The 12,010-nt window shown below is 43.4% G+C and overlaps 1 protein-coding gene across 2 annotated transcripts in view; it reads left to right on the plus strand.

The window, feature by feature from the left end:
• The window catches only part of PLCG1 (phospholipase C gamma 1), a 74,717-nt gene extending 63,719 nt beyond the window's left edge, over positions 1-10,998 (plus strand). Inside the window, exons 24-32 of one of the 2 annotated variants that reach the window (XM_066586536.1) lie at positions 117-274; positions 1,602-1,698; positions 1,817-2,041; positions 3,767-3,915; positions 4,041-4,155; positions 5,725-5,886; positions 5,984-6,072; positions 6,614-6,774; positions 8,701-10,998. In XM_066586536.1, coding sequence (XP_066442633.1) covers positions 117-274; positions 1,602-1,698; positions 1,817-2,041; positions 3,767-3,915; positions 4,041-4,155; positions 5,725-5,886; positions 5,984-6,072; positions 6,614-6,774; positions 8,701-8,743 — 1,199 coding nt within the window. In that variant the 3' untranslated portion in view covers positions 8,744-10,998. The remainder of the gene's footprint in view (positions 1-116; positions 275-1,601; positions 1,699-1,816; positions 2,042-3,766; positions 3,916-4,040; positions 4,156-5,724; positions 5,887-5,983; positions 6,073-6,613; positions 6,775-8,700) is intronic. The other variant, XM_066586537.1, reaches the window with a different exon arrangement.
• Positions 10,999-12,010: the final 1,012 nt, after the last annotated feature.

Here is a 12,010-nt window from a genome sequence, read left to right on the forward strand (position 1 = left end):
CCCTACAAGTGCTGTCTTTGTTGCTTGTTATGGAGATACGTGAGCTATACGTAATGCAAATGTAGGTTGTTTCCAGCTGCATTAGGCCATTTACTATTTTACGTCCTTTGTTTTAGCTATTCGGCATGAGGGGCTGAACAATCGCCCATATGTTTTCTCTATAAATGTTCCATCTGTGACAAGATGTCCACTTGATGTAGCAGCTGACTCAGCGGAAGACATGCAAGACTGGGTGAGAAAGATTCGGGAGGCAGCTCAGACTGCGGACGCTCGGGTATGTCCTTAAATAAAACCATAAATGGCAATCTTATGATTATTTGTGTATCTGACAAGCATTTAGGTATTCTATCACCATATACCCAAAAAAGTGCATAAAGCTGACTTCACACGGGCGTAAGCGCATTTATGCGCACATTTGCATGTGGGTGTTGCCTTTTTGCCTGCGCCTCTGTGTTTTTTGTGCACGCGCATGTCGTGCGTATTTGCAGTGCTCAATGGGCAATTAAAGGGGTTGTCCCGCGGCAGCAAGTGGGTCTATACACTTCTGTATGGCCATATTAATGCACTTTGTAATGTACATTGTGCATTAATTATGAGCCATACAGAAGTTATCAAAAGTTTTATACTTACCTGCTCCGTTGCTGGCGTCCTCGTCTCCATGGTGCCGACTAATTTTCGGCCTCTAATGGCCAAATTAGCCGCGCTTGCGCAGTCCGGGTCTTCTGCTGTCTTCAATGGGGCCGCTCGTGCAGAATGCCGGCTCCGTGTAGCTCCGCCTCGTCACGTGCCGATTCCAGCCAATCAGGAGGCTGGAATCGGCAATGGACCGCACAGAAGCCCTGCGGTCCACAGAGAGACAGGATCCCGGCGGCCATCTTCAGCAGGTGAGTATGAAGACGCCGGACCGCCGGGATTCGGGTAAGTACTACCCGGTGTGTTTTTTTAACCCCTGCATCGGGGTTGTCTCGCGCCGAACGGGGGGGGGGGGGGGGGTAAAAAAAAAAAAAAAAATACCCGTTTCGGCGCGGGACAACCCCTTTAAGGTAAAATAGTTGAATATGTGCTATATTCATGGGCGATAGCATAAAAATAAAACATTCTGCGTATTTTTTTGCACAAACGACATGCATTTGCAAAATACATTCATGTGAGTGAACCCATTGGAATCAATGGGTTCTATTCAATGCGTATTGTGCACAAATGCGTTTATGTGACTAAGCCCTAAGGCAATGTCTGCTTTGGACCATCATTTTTTTTTTTTTATAGAAAGTTTCCCCCTGAGCTGCAACTTTTCCACAGCTTTCATCTATGATGGGTGTACAAACCTGTTAGCAAGTATTACCTTTCCCTATAGCACCATCACAGGAGAAATGTGGTATTATATGATACTCATTAAAATCAATGGACTTTTCATGTAAAACACAAATAGATGGGGTCGTCCAGTGAGACTCTCTGTGTAGCCACTCTCCTTCCAGGATAAAGGAACCCTGAGGGGGTGTAATCCTTACTATCAACACTTTTTGAAAATGAGTTTCCTAAACCAGATAACTTTTTTTTTTTTTGTTTTGTTTTTATTATTTTTCTGCTTTTCTATCCATCAGCTGACAGAGGGCAAAATTATGGAACGAAGGAAGAAAATTGCCTTAGAGTTGTCTGAACTTGTCATTTATTGCCGACCTGTGCCCTTTGATGAAGAAAGTAAGTAACTGTGGTGAACTAACACATTAGGGTCATATTGTCATCTGTTCTCAAATATCCAGGTGGGAGAATATTGGAATGGGCAGATTGTCAGTGACCTTATTCTGTTGTTTTCCAGAGATCGGTACAGAGAGGGCATGCTATCGAGACATGTCCTCTTTTCCCGAAACTAAAGCTGAGAAGTATGTCAACAAGCAAAAAGGCAAGAAGTTCCTGCAATACAATCGACGTCAGCTATCTCGCATTTACCCCAAAGGCCAGCGCCTCGATTCTTCTAACTATGACCCACTGAATATGTGGATATGCGGTAGCCAGTTGGTGGCTCTCAATTTCCAGACACCAGGTAAGGTATATTTTTCTTTTACCTTGTGTTTAGAACTCATGCACCTGGCTATATTATGGCTGAGTTGTAATAGGGAAACCATAGGGCTTCACTGTTCCTATGTATTGTTCGGATTTCATACCCGGGCTTTTATAGAATGCTCCACCGGACCAATTCATTTTAGCAGCGGCCGTTCAGTACTGAGCGGCTGCTGTTTACACTGAATGATCATCGTTCAGGATTTTAAGCTGCATAAAATCCTGAATGATGATCGTTCAGTGTAAACAGCAGCTGCTCAGTACTGAACGGCCACTGTGTTAATTGAATGGAGAGTGGCGTGGCGTAGCGAGGAGAGAAGTCTCCTCCATCCTCCCTGCTAAGCAAGCCAGTGATACTCCTGTGCAACAGCACGGGAGCGAGTACATGCAGGGACAAGTGACAGCCATCGTTTGCCCGACATTTGTCCAGTGTAAATGGGTCTAAAGGCTCGTTTATACGCAAAAACAATCTTTCAAACTATTGAATGATTGACAGTTCTAGCGATAATTTTGCATACAGTACTAATGGGCACTAATATCCCAATAGCACTTTATCAGCTTAATTTGCACATAAATGAGCCTCCAGCAGTTGTTTGCAAATCCCAGCATGTGGTCTGGACTTTGCACTCAGCTGCATTGTCTTCACAGGGGCTGCCACGGGCTGTCAGCTGAATACAATATAATCAACTGCTCCCCTGGAGTCCTTCAGTATACAGTCCCTGCTATCTCTCTTGCTTAACAATGGATTTTATGCTCACCTAAAAATCATCCTTCAGCCAATGAGTGAAAGATGGAATCGTTTACACCTAATGATTATCACTCAAAGCCATTGTTTAAACGAATTTTGAGCGATAATCGTTGCGTGTAAATGGGGCTTTAGGGTGGCTTTACACGAGACCACGATCATTTGAATAGTAACTCAAAATAGTTGCTAAAGCGTACAAACAATTGTTTGTGAACGTTTACACAGAGAGTGGTGTTCACTTGTTCAATTTTGAAATCTTTGAGTGAATTGTTGAGAACATTTTACATGGGCCAATATATTGTTTGTCAACTAGTTAGGGGATGTGAGGTTCTTTAGCGGGTGCGTATTTGACATTTCACCTCCTCCTCGAAACATGCTCATTGGTTGCAGAGTCAACTGGAATGCACATAAACACGTGTGAGCGGTCTTTGAGTGAACAGTCACTGCTAGCGTTTCTCTGGTTCGACTGAGCAGTTAGTGGCGTGGCCTCTTGTTCTTCTCGCCTGCAAGGGCTTTGCACTTTTGTGTCCGTGCCTTAGCTTAGTCGAGGATCACTTGGACAGATTTGTGTTTTTGGAAACCAATAAGTGTAAAGTGGGAAGACAAAATGTTCAAAAAAAGGAAAAAAAGGCGAGAAGCAATCACCGTTCGGTGGGAGGTACACGCTAGGCAAGTGCTCTCCTCCCTACAAAGTTGTTAGCTAGATGTTGAAAGACCATGATTACCTGTTTACACCATAAGTAATGAACCAGAGACTACTTTTAGGTGAGCTGAAATGAAGCGACTAGTGAATAACTTCTCACTTGTCATCTGGCTGGTGGCCGTGTTTACACTGGACAGCTGTCTCTTACATCTTCTGTGTTGAGCAACTATTGAGATGATGGTTGTCCCGTGTAAATCCGCCGTTACTCTTCTTGTACTGTACTAAATTTTGCATCTTCTTGTGACACTTCTTTTCTTCAGACAAACCCATGCAGATGAATCAAGCTCTATTCCAGTCAGGCGGCCGCTGTGGTTATGTCTTTCAGCCAAACGGTATGAGAGAAGACATGTTTGATCCATTTGACAAATGTTCCCTTCATGTGGTGGAGCCGATCATTATCTGCGTTGAGGTGAGGCTCTAGAGACCGGTTCAGACTGTCCTGCACAAATGTCTTAGGTGGACACATAAAAATACGTAACAATTGCCAAATTTGGTGGCCTTTGATTACTTTTTGGGTTTTTTTTCGGTTCACAGATCTTGGGTGCTAGACATTTGCCCAAAAATGGCCGAGGTATTGTGTGCCCGTTTGTAGAAATAGAAATTTGTGGAGCAGATTATGATAATACCAAAGTGAAAACAGAAATTGTAGGTAAGATATGTTGTGTTTTTGTCATTTATACGCCAACTGGATGAACTATTATGTTTGTGGGATAAAATGGCTTTCTTTTACGTTGTTGGTTTAGTGTATTTAATCCCTTAACACCACAGGACATAAGTTTATGTCCTGGCTATGGGGTACTTAACGCAACAGGACATAAACTTACGTCCTGCGGATGGTGCGGAATCAGAGCTCGCACCATCCTGTAGTTACCATGCTGTTACTGATAGCCGGCCTACTGTTGCAACAACGGAGATAGTTAGAAGCAGTGATCCTGGCTGTTAACCACCTGCATGCCATATCTATGTTGATCGCTGCATGTAATGACATCACAAAGGAAGTTTGCTCCCTCTGTGAACCCATCAGCCCTCCACGATGTAATCGTAGAGGGCCAATGTGTTGCCATGGCGACAGGATGTCTGATACTGGCATGTCGGCTTGCTATGGTTCAAGTCCCCTACAGGGATGTAAAAAATGTTTAAAAAAAGAAAACTGAGGCAAAATGCTTATTTTGTTTTTGCCTCCCAAAAAAAACGCAATAAAAGTAAAAAAAAACACGCCACATGTACCCCAAAATGGTATCAATAAAAATACAGCTAGTCATGCAAAAACAAGTCCTCGCAGTGCTCCGTCCATGTTAAAATAAAGTTATGGGACTTTGAATGCATCAATATAGAAAAAAAATCTCCAAAAAAAAAGGGTTTTCATTGCGCAAAAGTGGAATTTCACCTCACATTTCACCTCTGCAGAGCACAGTAAAACATTTACTTGAAGATCTTTCATCAGAAATCCATTTTTGTATATTGTCTATTGACTTGATGGGTGATCCATGTTCAACCAGTAAGGGGTCCAACCACCCGTTTCTAGAATGAAAGCGGATGTTGTACGGATCGGTGATATACATGCTGCACCTCCCTCCATAGAACTCTTTAATAGTTTTGGAAACTGGAGTCTCCTGTTCTAGAAATTAGTGGTGGTCCGATGGGCTGTAGGTAATAAATGATTTCTGCTGTAATACCACTTTTTAAAAAGTCCTTTAACCTTGATGGAATGCTATGGCTACAGCAGCCATACATTTATCAGGTTTATCAGGTCCGTTAATGCTCTTTTCCTGTAATATACTCTCGTATTGGTCAGAAGTTTTGGTACATCTAAAGGGATTACCACACATAACAAACTTATACCCTATCCACTGATCGGTGAGGGTCTAACCGCTTAGTCCTTCACTGATCATTACAATGGGGATCACAAAGGTCCTTGACTGAACAGAGCAGTGGTGACACTGCCAGAGACAGCCAAGTGCTTGTACTCCGCTGACTCCAGAAGCCCCACTGAAGTTAATGGAACAGTAGTGCACTCCTCTCTCCACCACTCCTCCATTCATTCGGGACCTTCAGAAGCCCCATTCTTGTGATCCGTGGATGTCCTATTAATTAGACCCCCAGTGATAAGGTACGTATCATCTATCCTGTGGATAAAAATAAGTTTGTTTTTTAGGACAACCCTTTTATTAAGGTGTTTTTTTTTACCTTTTCTCAATCTTTTTGGGTTTCTCAACAGTTGACAATGGTTTGAACCCAGTCTGGCCTCAAAAGGCTTTCCAGTTCCTTATTGCAAATCCAGAGTTTGCCTTCCTACGATTTGTTGTCTACGAAGAAGACATGTTCAGTGATCAAAATTTTCTGGCCCAAGCTTCTTTTGTGGTTCGAGGCCTCAAGACAGGTACAGTATATAATGAGAGTACCCCACCAATCTTTTTTTTTTTTTTTTTTTTATGGCTGAGCTCCTGGAAAAACTAAAAATGTTGTACCTATTGCAGGTTTCAGAGCAGTTCCCCTTAAGAATAATTACACTGAAGACTTGGAGCTGGCATCACTCCTTATTCGGTTAGATATCTACTCCAGTAAGGTAAGAAGTTGTGGAGGTACTGCTAACTTTTTAAAGAAGTGGCCAGCTATTGATTAAAATAGTTCATTGAAATCATTCCTGCCGTTATTTTACAATTGAATGTTGAAACTAAAGGTCGGATTTTCCATCACATGTTCATAGACTGACAAGTACAAGCCCATGGATTGGCCTTTTATAGATCTCAGATCTCACAGCAATGTCAAATTGGCTGCCCTCATTTCCATCCAAATATTCGGCACAGTATTGATTAAGTCCTAATTCCCTATTGATAACTGTGCCGGAGCCTCCGGAGCAAATTTTAGTGCTATTCTTCCTGTCAAATCTGACCAATCTTCTTCCCATCAAAACTACAGACACCATGATGGTACCTGCCGATGGTATCCATTGCATGATGGATCCAGCAGAGCATCGTGACTTCCATTATGAACATAGCCCAGCTAACCACTACTTTCCAGTCATTTTTGCTAGTGACAATCAGGACCTTCTACAGTTATGGGAAGTTTTGCTCTAATATTAACCTAATTTTCCAACCCTGTTTTAGCAGGAGAATGGTGAAATAAATGGGGCTGCTGCACCCCGAGAGCGTGTCAATGATTCCACTGGAAGGCTTCGTGATGGCTTTGGGGAATCTCGATATGCTGCACACCTGGATGATTTCCGAATCCCTCAAGAATTTACAGATGGTTTTGATAGAGATAGGAGGTAAAGCCAAAGCTCAGTCAGTTTATTCTGAGAACTTAAAGGGGTTGTCCAGTTAAGAGAACCCATGTTCATATCCCCTAATGGGGCATAAGGTCCTTATTGAGTGGGGACCCTTGCTTAGGATCTCCAGCCTGAATGGAGAGCTGCTAAGAAAGAACAGTTCTCACTTTTGTAGACCTGACCAGTAAATGTATTACATGAACGGCCATTCATTTGACAGGCACTCAGGGTGATCAGCTTGTGTTTTGTGAAAACCCCTTTAAGTCTCCTTTTTATTTTCAGTCACAAACACTGGAAAGGGAGCCCAAAGATAGAGGGTAAACTTTCCCTAAACTTCAAGAATGTTTTCCATTGTTTCCTCTACTAAGGATCCTAATGCAAATACATGAAATAATAATCCTCAATAGCGCCACCTATTGGAAAGGCAACTATTTTGTGAGTTAACATCCAGCCTTTTATCAGGCCTTGCAACATGACTAGTGATTTAAATCAAACCAAAATACCCATATACAGATAGCTGTTTTGGGATTTTGATTGTATGACAGGCCATTAAGGCAAGTCTGGGGGATGGTGGACACCACAAGGGTGTAGGTAGTCTCATAGGCCATGCAATGCTTCCTGGGAAAAAGTTGTGCATGTCCTTTAAGACTCGCTATACTGCTCTGGTGCACTCCACAAAGAGAAAGATTATCATTGTAATATTGATGGCCTCTCGCTTAACTCTACTATGCATCGTTGAGGGGGAGGAACCCAGATCCAGTTGTCTGTACATGCACATTTCGGTTTGGATTACATTCCTAGTCATGTTGCAAGGCCTGTTGAAAGCTTAGATTTTGACCAATAGAGTAGCTACTTTACAATAGGTGATGCAGTGGAGGCATTATACCATTACTCATTTGCATAGCTTTTTCCCAGGGAGCATTGCATGGCCTGTAAGACTCCCTACACCCTTGTGGTGCTCTTCACAAGAAGAAAAATTACCCCTTGAACTCGTAGATCCCAATGGAAAATGGAGATTTTCTTGTAGCTGCTGGGAACTAAGCCGTACATTTTAACCCCTTGACACTTTTGGGCATACATGTATGCCCTCTGGCATCAAGGTTTTTATGGAGCGGGATCAGGAGCTGATCTTGTGCCATACATGATGATTACTGGCTATTTTTGGCAGCTGACACCTACCGGCAACAGCCACGATCAGCGCTCATGCTGATCATTGTTGTTAACCTTTTGATTTGGGTTTTTCAGTGGTAATGAGTAGAGCTGAGCGAACGTACTCGTTTCGAGTAATTACTCGATCGAGCACCGCGATTTTCGAGTACTTCAGTACTCGGGTGAAAAGATTCGGAGGGGGGGGGGCGGGGGGAGGCGTGGTGGCGCGGGGGTAGCAGTGGGGAACAGGGGGGAGCCCTCTCTCTCTCCCCCCCTCTGCAACCCCCCACTCACCCACGGCGCCCCCTGAATCTTTTCGCCCGAGTACGGAAGTACTCGAAAATCGCGGTACTCGGGCGTAAAAGGGGCGTGGCCGAGTAGGTTCGCTCATCTCTAGTAATGAGTAATTTGTAATACAGCTAAGAGTGGTAAAGAATAGGTCATGCGCACCTAACTGAACTCCCCACCCAATCCAGTTCAGACTTCTTCCAGTTCTCTACCAGTCTCTGCGCTTCCCTACAACTGATGACCTTCCTTCTAACAATGTGACTGCTGATTGGGTATAGTGAAGTACAGAGGCCAGAGGGTAACCAAAGGGAATCGAAACCGAATAGATGGAGGATGGGAGGGGGCGGGGATGGAGTAGTAAGGTGACTGTGACCTATTTATTTTCCACCACTGAGCAACCCTTTAATAAAATTGGCGTCAATGGATTATTTTAAGAAATGTGATTGATACTTAAGATTTGCCCCATCGCTATTTTTCTTCTTCTTATAGGGTCCCACGAAAGACACGTCTGAGTGGAGATAACAGACTTTAAACTAAAAAAGACAAGGCTGTTCATAAACGGAGGCTGATATGCCGGATTCAGTCCTGTCCTTTTGGAAATCAGTGCCTCGATGCGGAACTCTGCTGCCAGGCAGCTTGATCTTTGCACATTCAGTGTCACAACTTTTCATGACCCCTACAAGGGTAATTTTGCTTATTGTCTCCAATGTTTCCTCAAGGGAACCATTTACCTGCAGCACAAACTGTAGGAACTCTCTCTCTCTATATATAATGCCTTGTTTATTAGTATGGCTGCTCTCAAAGACTGAGATTCCAATAAGCCGTTTCCAGAGTAGCCTACTGCCCTCGCTTGATCTTTGGTCCTCTTCTGCCAAACTGTGAAAGAAGAAGCTAAAGAATAGTTTGCATTATTATTCCAGGTATTACCCTTCCTTTCAGTACTGCGCCACATTCCAGTGATTCGAGCAGTACGGAAATAATACAAATTAATTTTTATTTTTTTTGTGTGCACGCGTTTCACCTCTCACCGCAATAGTTTTCTTGGAACCGTGGAAGCAAAGTTTGGTGTCCTGCAGTTAACTACAGCAAGTTTTTATGTTCCATCGGTCACAGGACCGTTCACTATGTTTTATCATTTTTGGACTCCTCACGAAACCAGCCATTTCAGCAGATCCGGACAATCAAACATGGCAGCTTGAACAATTTAATTACAAGAACGCTACCGTTATCGTGTTCATCCATTTCGAGAAGATGTTTTGAGATTCCGATGGAGGTCTATTTCTCGTTTGTTTTTTCTTGTTCTTTTTTTTTAACACCGTCTCCCCAGAAATGGCGCCACTCTTGTCCATTGACTGTGTCTGGTATTGCTGCTCCACTACATTCACATGGACAAGGGTGGTGCTGTTTTGAGGAGGTGTGGGCACAACCTTTTTCTGATATCAGATGACCCTTTTAAAAATGTACTTTTAAAAACTTTTGCTATGTCACAGCAACATGTGAAAAGTTGTTTACTAGTAGGGAACTAGTAAACTAGTTGTTTAAGTGGAGAACCGGGTGCCAAAACCCGTACCAATCGTTAGAAAGAAGCAGAAGTGTTCATTCATTGGCTGTCTCTACTCACTAGCTGAAGACAAGCTCATAGACTATCTGTTGAGTCAGACTTCAATTAGTGAGCAGCGACAACACTTGTATGAACACCTCTAGGGGGTTCGTAGGGGTCACCAGGTCTCGGCACCTGGTACCCCACCATGTGTTCCTATAACATGTCGAAAGTGTTTTTTGAAAGTACAGTTACATTTCAACTTCCTAACAAGTGATCAGTTGTTTTTATATTTTACTAGGAAAATGATTGTCTGTTAAAGAAGGCATGACAATATTGAGTTTTATCACCCAAATGGTTAATTAAAGTGGGACAGAATTTTGCCTGGGACCCGAGGGGAGTGTTATCTACAGTTGTTCTATTCTGTCATCCCTCCGATCTATCATTCTGAGTCCTGTTTTTGGCCATCCAAGATTCCATCGGCTATCTTCAGACTACCTAATCCTCAGTTTATTGGTGGTGTTTGACTATTAATGCACTATACCTGCTCGATGATTGGCCAGAGCTGCTCATGTGATCAGCACTGGCCAATCAGAGAGCAGTGCACAGTGTGAATTAAGTAGTTGGAAAATGGCCGCAGCCATCTTGGACTGCCAAAAGTATGGCTCAAAATCGGTAGATCGGAAGGGCAGCAGAGAAGGATTACTGCAGGTAATCTAACCATGCTCCCTCCTATCCTGAGACGAAATCTTGTCTTGAAACCAGAGGGTCACTTTAATTTTAAAAAGTGTTAAGGTGAATGTATTGTGAAATCCAGTGTCTGTGGCCATATTCATATACGCCAGAGTCCAGCCAATTGTTTGGCCAGGAATACTATATGAAGCATTGCTATACTTCTAGTCATGAGGCGATATTAGTGACTTGTATTGTATTGTGAAGTTGCTATTCTCATGGATATTAGTTCAACTTTAGAAATTGAATGCTGAGTAGGTTACAGGTGAAGGTCCGTTTTTAGACCTTTAACTTGGAACTGAGAGAGGTTCAGGAACGGCAACTAACTTAGATCACCAAAAATTAAATGGTGATCGATGTTGATTAGAGATGAGTGTGCATACTCGGTAAGGCGATATACTCAAGAGAGCATCGCCTTTTTCGAGTACCTGCTGGCTTGTCCCTGAAGATTTGCGGGGGTCGGTGGTGGCGCGGGGCAGCGGGGAGGAGAGTGAGAGAGATCCATCTCGCTCTCTCCCTCCCGATCCCCTCTGCAACCCCCCCCCCCCCCCCGAATCTTCAGGGACAAGCCAGCAGGTACTCGAAAAAGGCGATGCTCTCTCTCTCTCTCGAGTATATCGCCTTACCGAGTATGCGCGCTCATCTCTAATGTTCATTAAAGTAGCACCGCAGGCGAATGGGGTAGTGCAGATGTAATGTAGATACTGAAATCCGTCAGTATTATGGATTTATACTATTGTTTTAGTAACTATGTAATAGGAGGCTCTCGCACACATTTTGTTCCATGATGTCTAATAGACACTCGTGCAAAACGATAAGGGACAGATAGACTGACATTATTCCATTTTCAAAGAGCATGTGCCTTATTTCCGTTTTTGGTTCACACTGGCAAGTTTCTGATCAGAGAGTTTTAAAAACTGCTATACCAAGGAGCTTAGTGAGATTGCAGTATTATCAATAGCACTTGCATTCAGAAATCCACATTCGTGGTGTAGGATCTCCACCAAGAACACTTACGGTAAGGCCCCACGGAAAGCTATCATTGCGGCCAAAATCTGCATTGATGTCCTTTTTGGGGTTTGCAAATTCATTACTAATGGTTGCACAATGTTGCAGGTAATCGGTTTGCAGTTTAAAACTGTTAAAAACCCCATACGATTTGCAAATGGATTGTCCCGTGGGGCCTTAGCCCTAGAAAGTGCCGTTGTAGTTCTTAATAAATCTTAAAGGGGACCTATCACCATATTCATGCTGTCCAAAACACAGGCAGTATGAGCCTGGGACAGGAATGTATATTGCTGGGCTGTATGTGTTATTCTGAAGGCTGCAGCATTTTAGAATAAACATACTTTGAATATCGGCATGGAACTGTGGTGGGAGTCAAGGGGGCGGAGCCCCACTGACCTCTTCCCACCTGCATCACATAGACTAACCGCACTCTCCCTATACAAAAGCAAGGAGCGCATTGTTAGTCTATGTGATGAGGACAGCAAGAAGGTGGCGAGGCTCCGTCTCCTTGACTCCAGG

Source organism: Eleutherodactylus coqui, chromosome 13 (assembly GCF_035609145.1).
Source record: "Eleutherodactylus coqui strain aEleCoq1 chromosome 13, aEleCoq1.hap1, whole genome shotgun sequence".
NCBI classification, from domain to species: domain Eukaryota; kingdom Metazoa; phylum Chordata; class Amphibia; order Anura; family Eleutherodactylidae; genus Eleutherodactylus; species Eleutherodactylus coqui.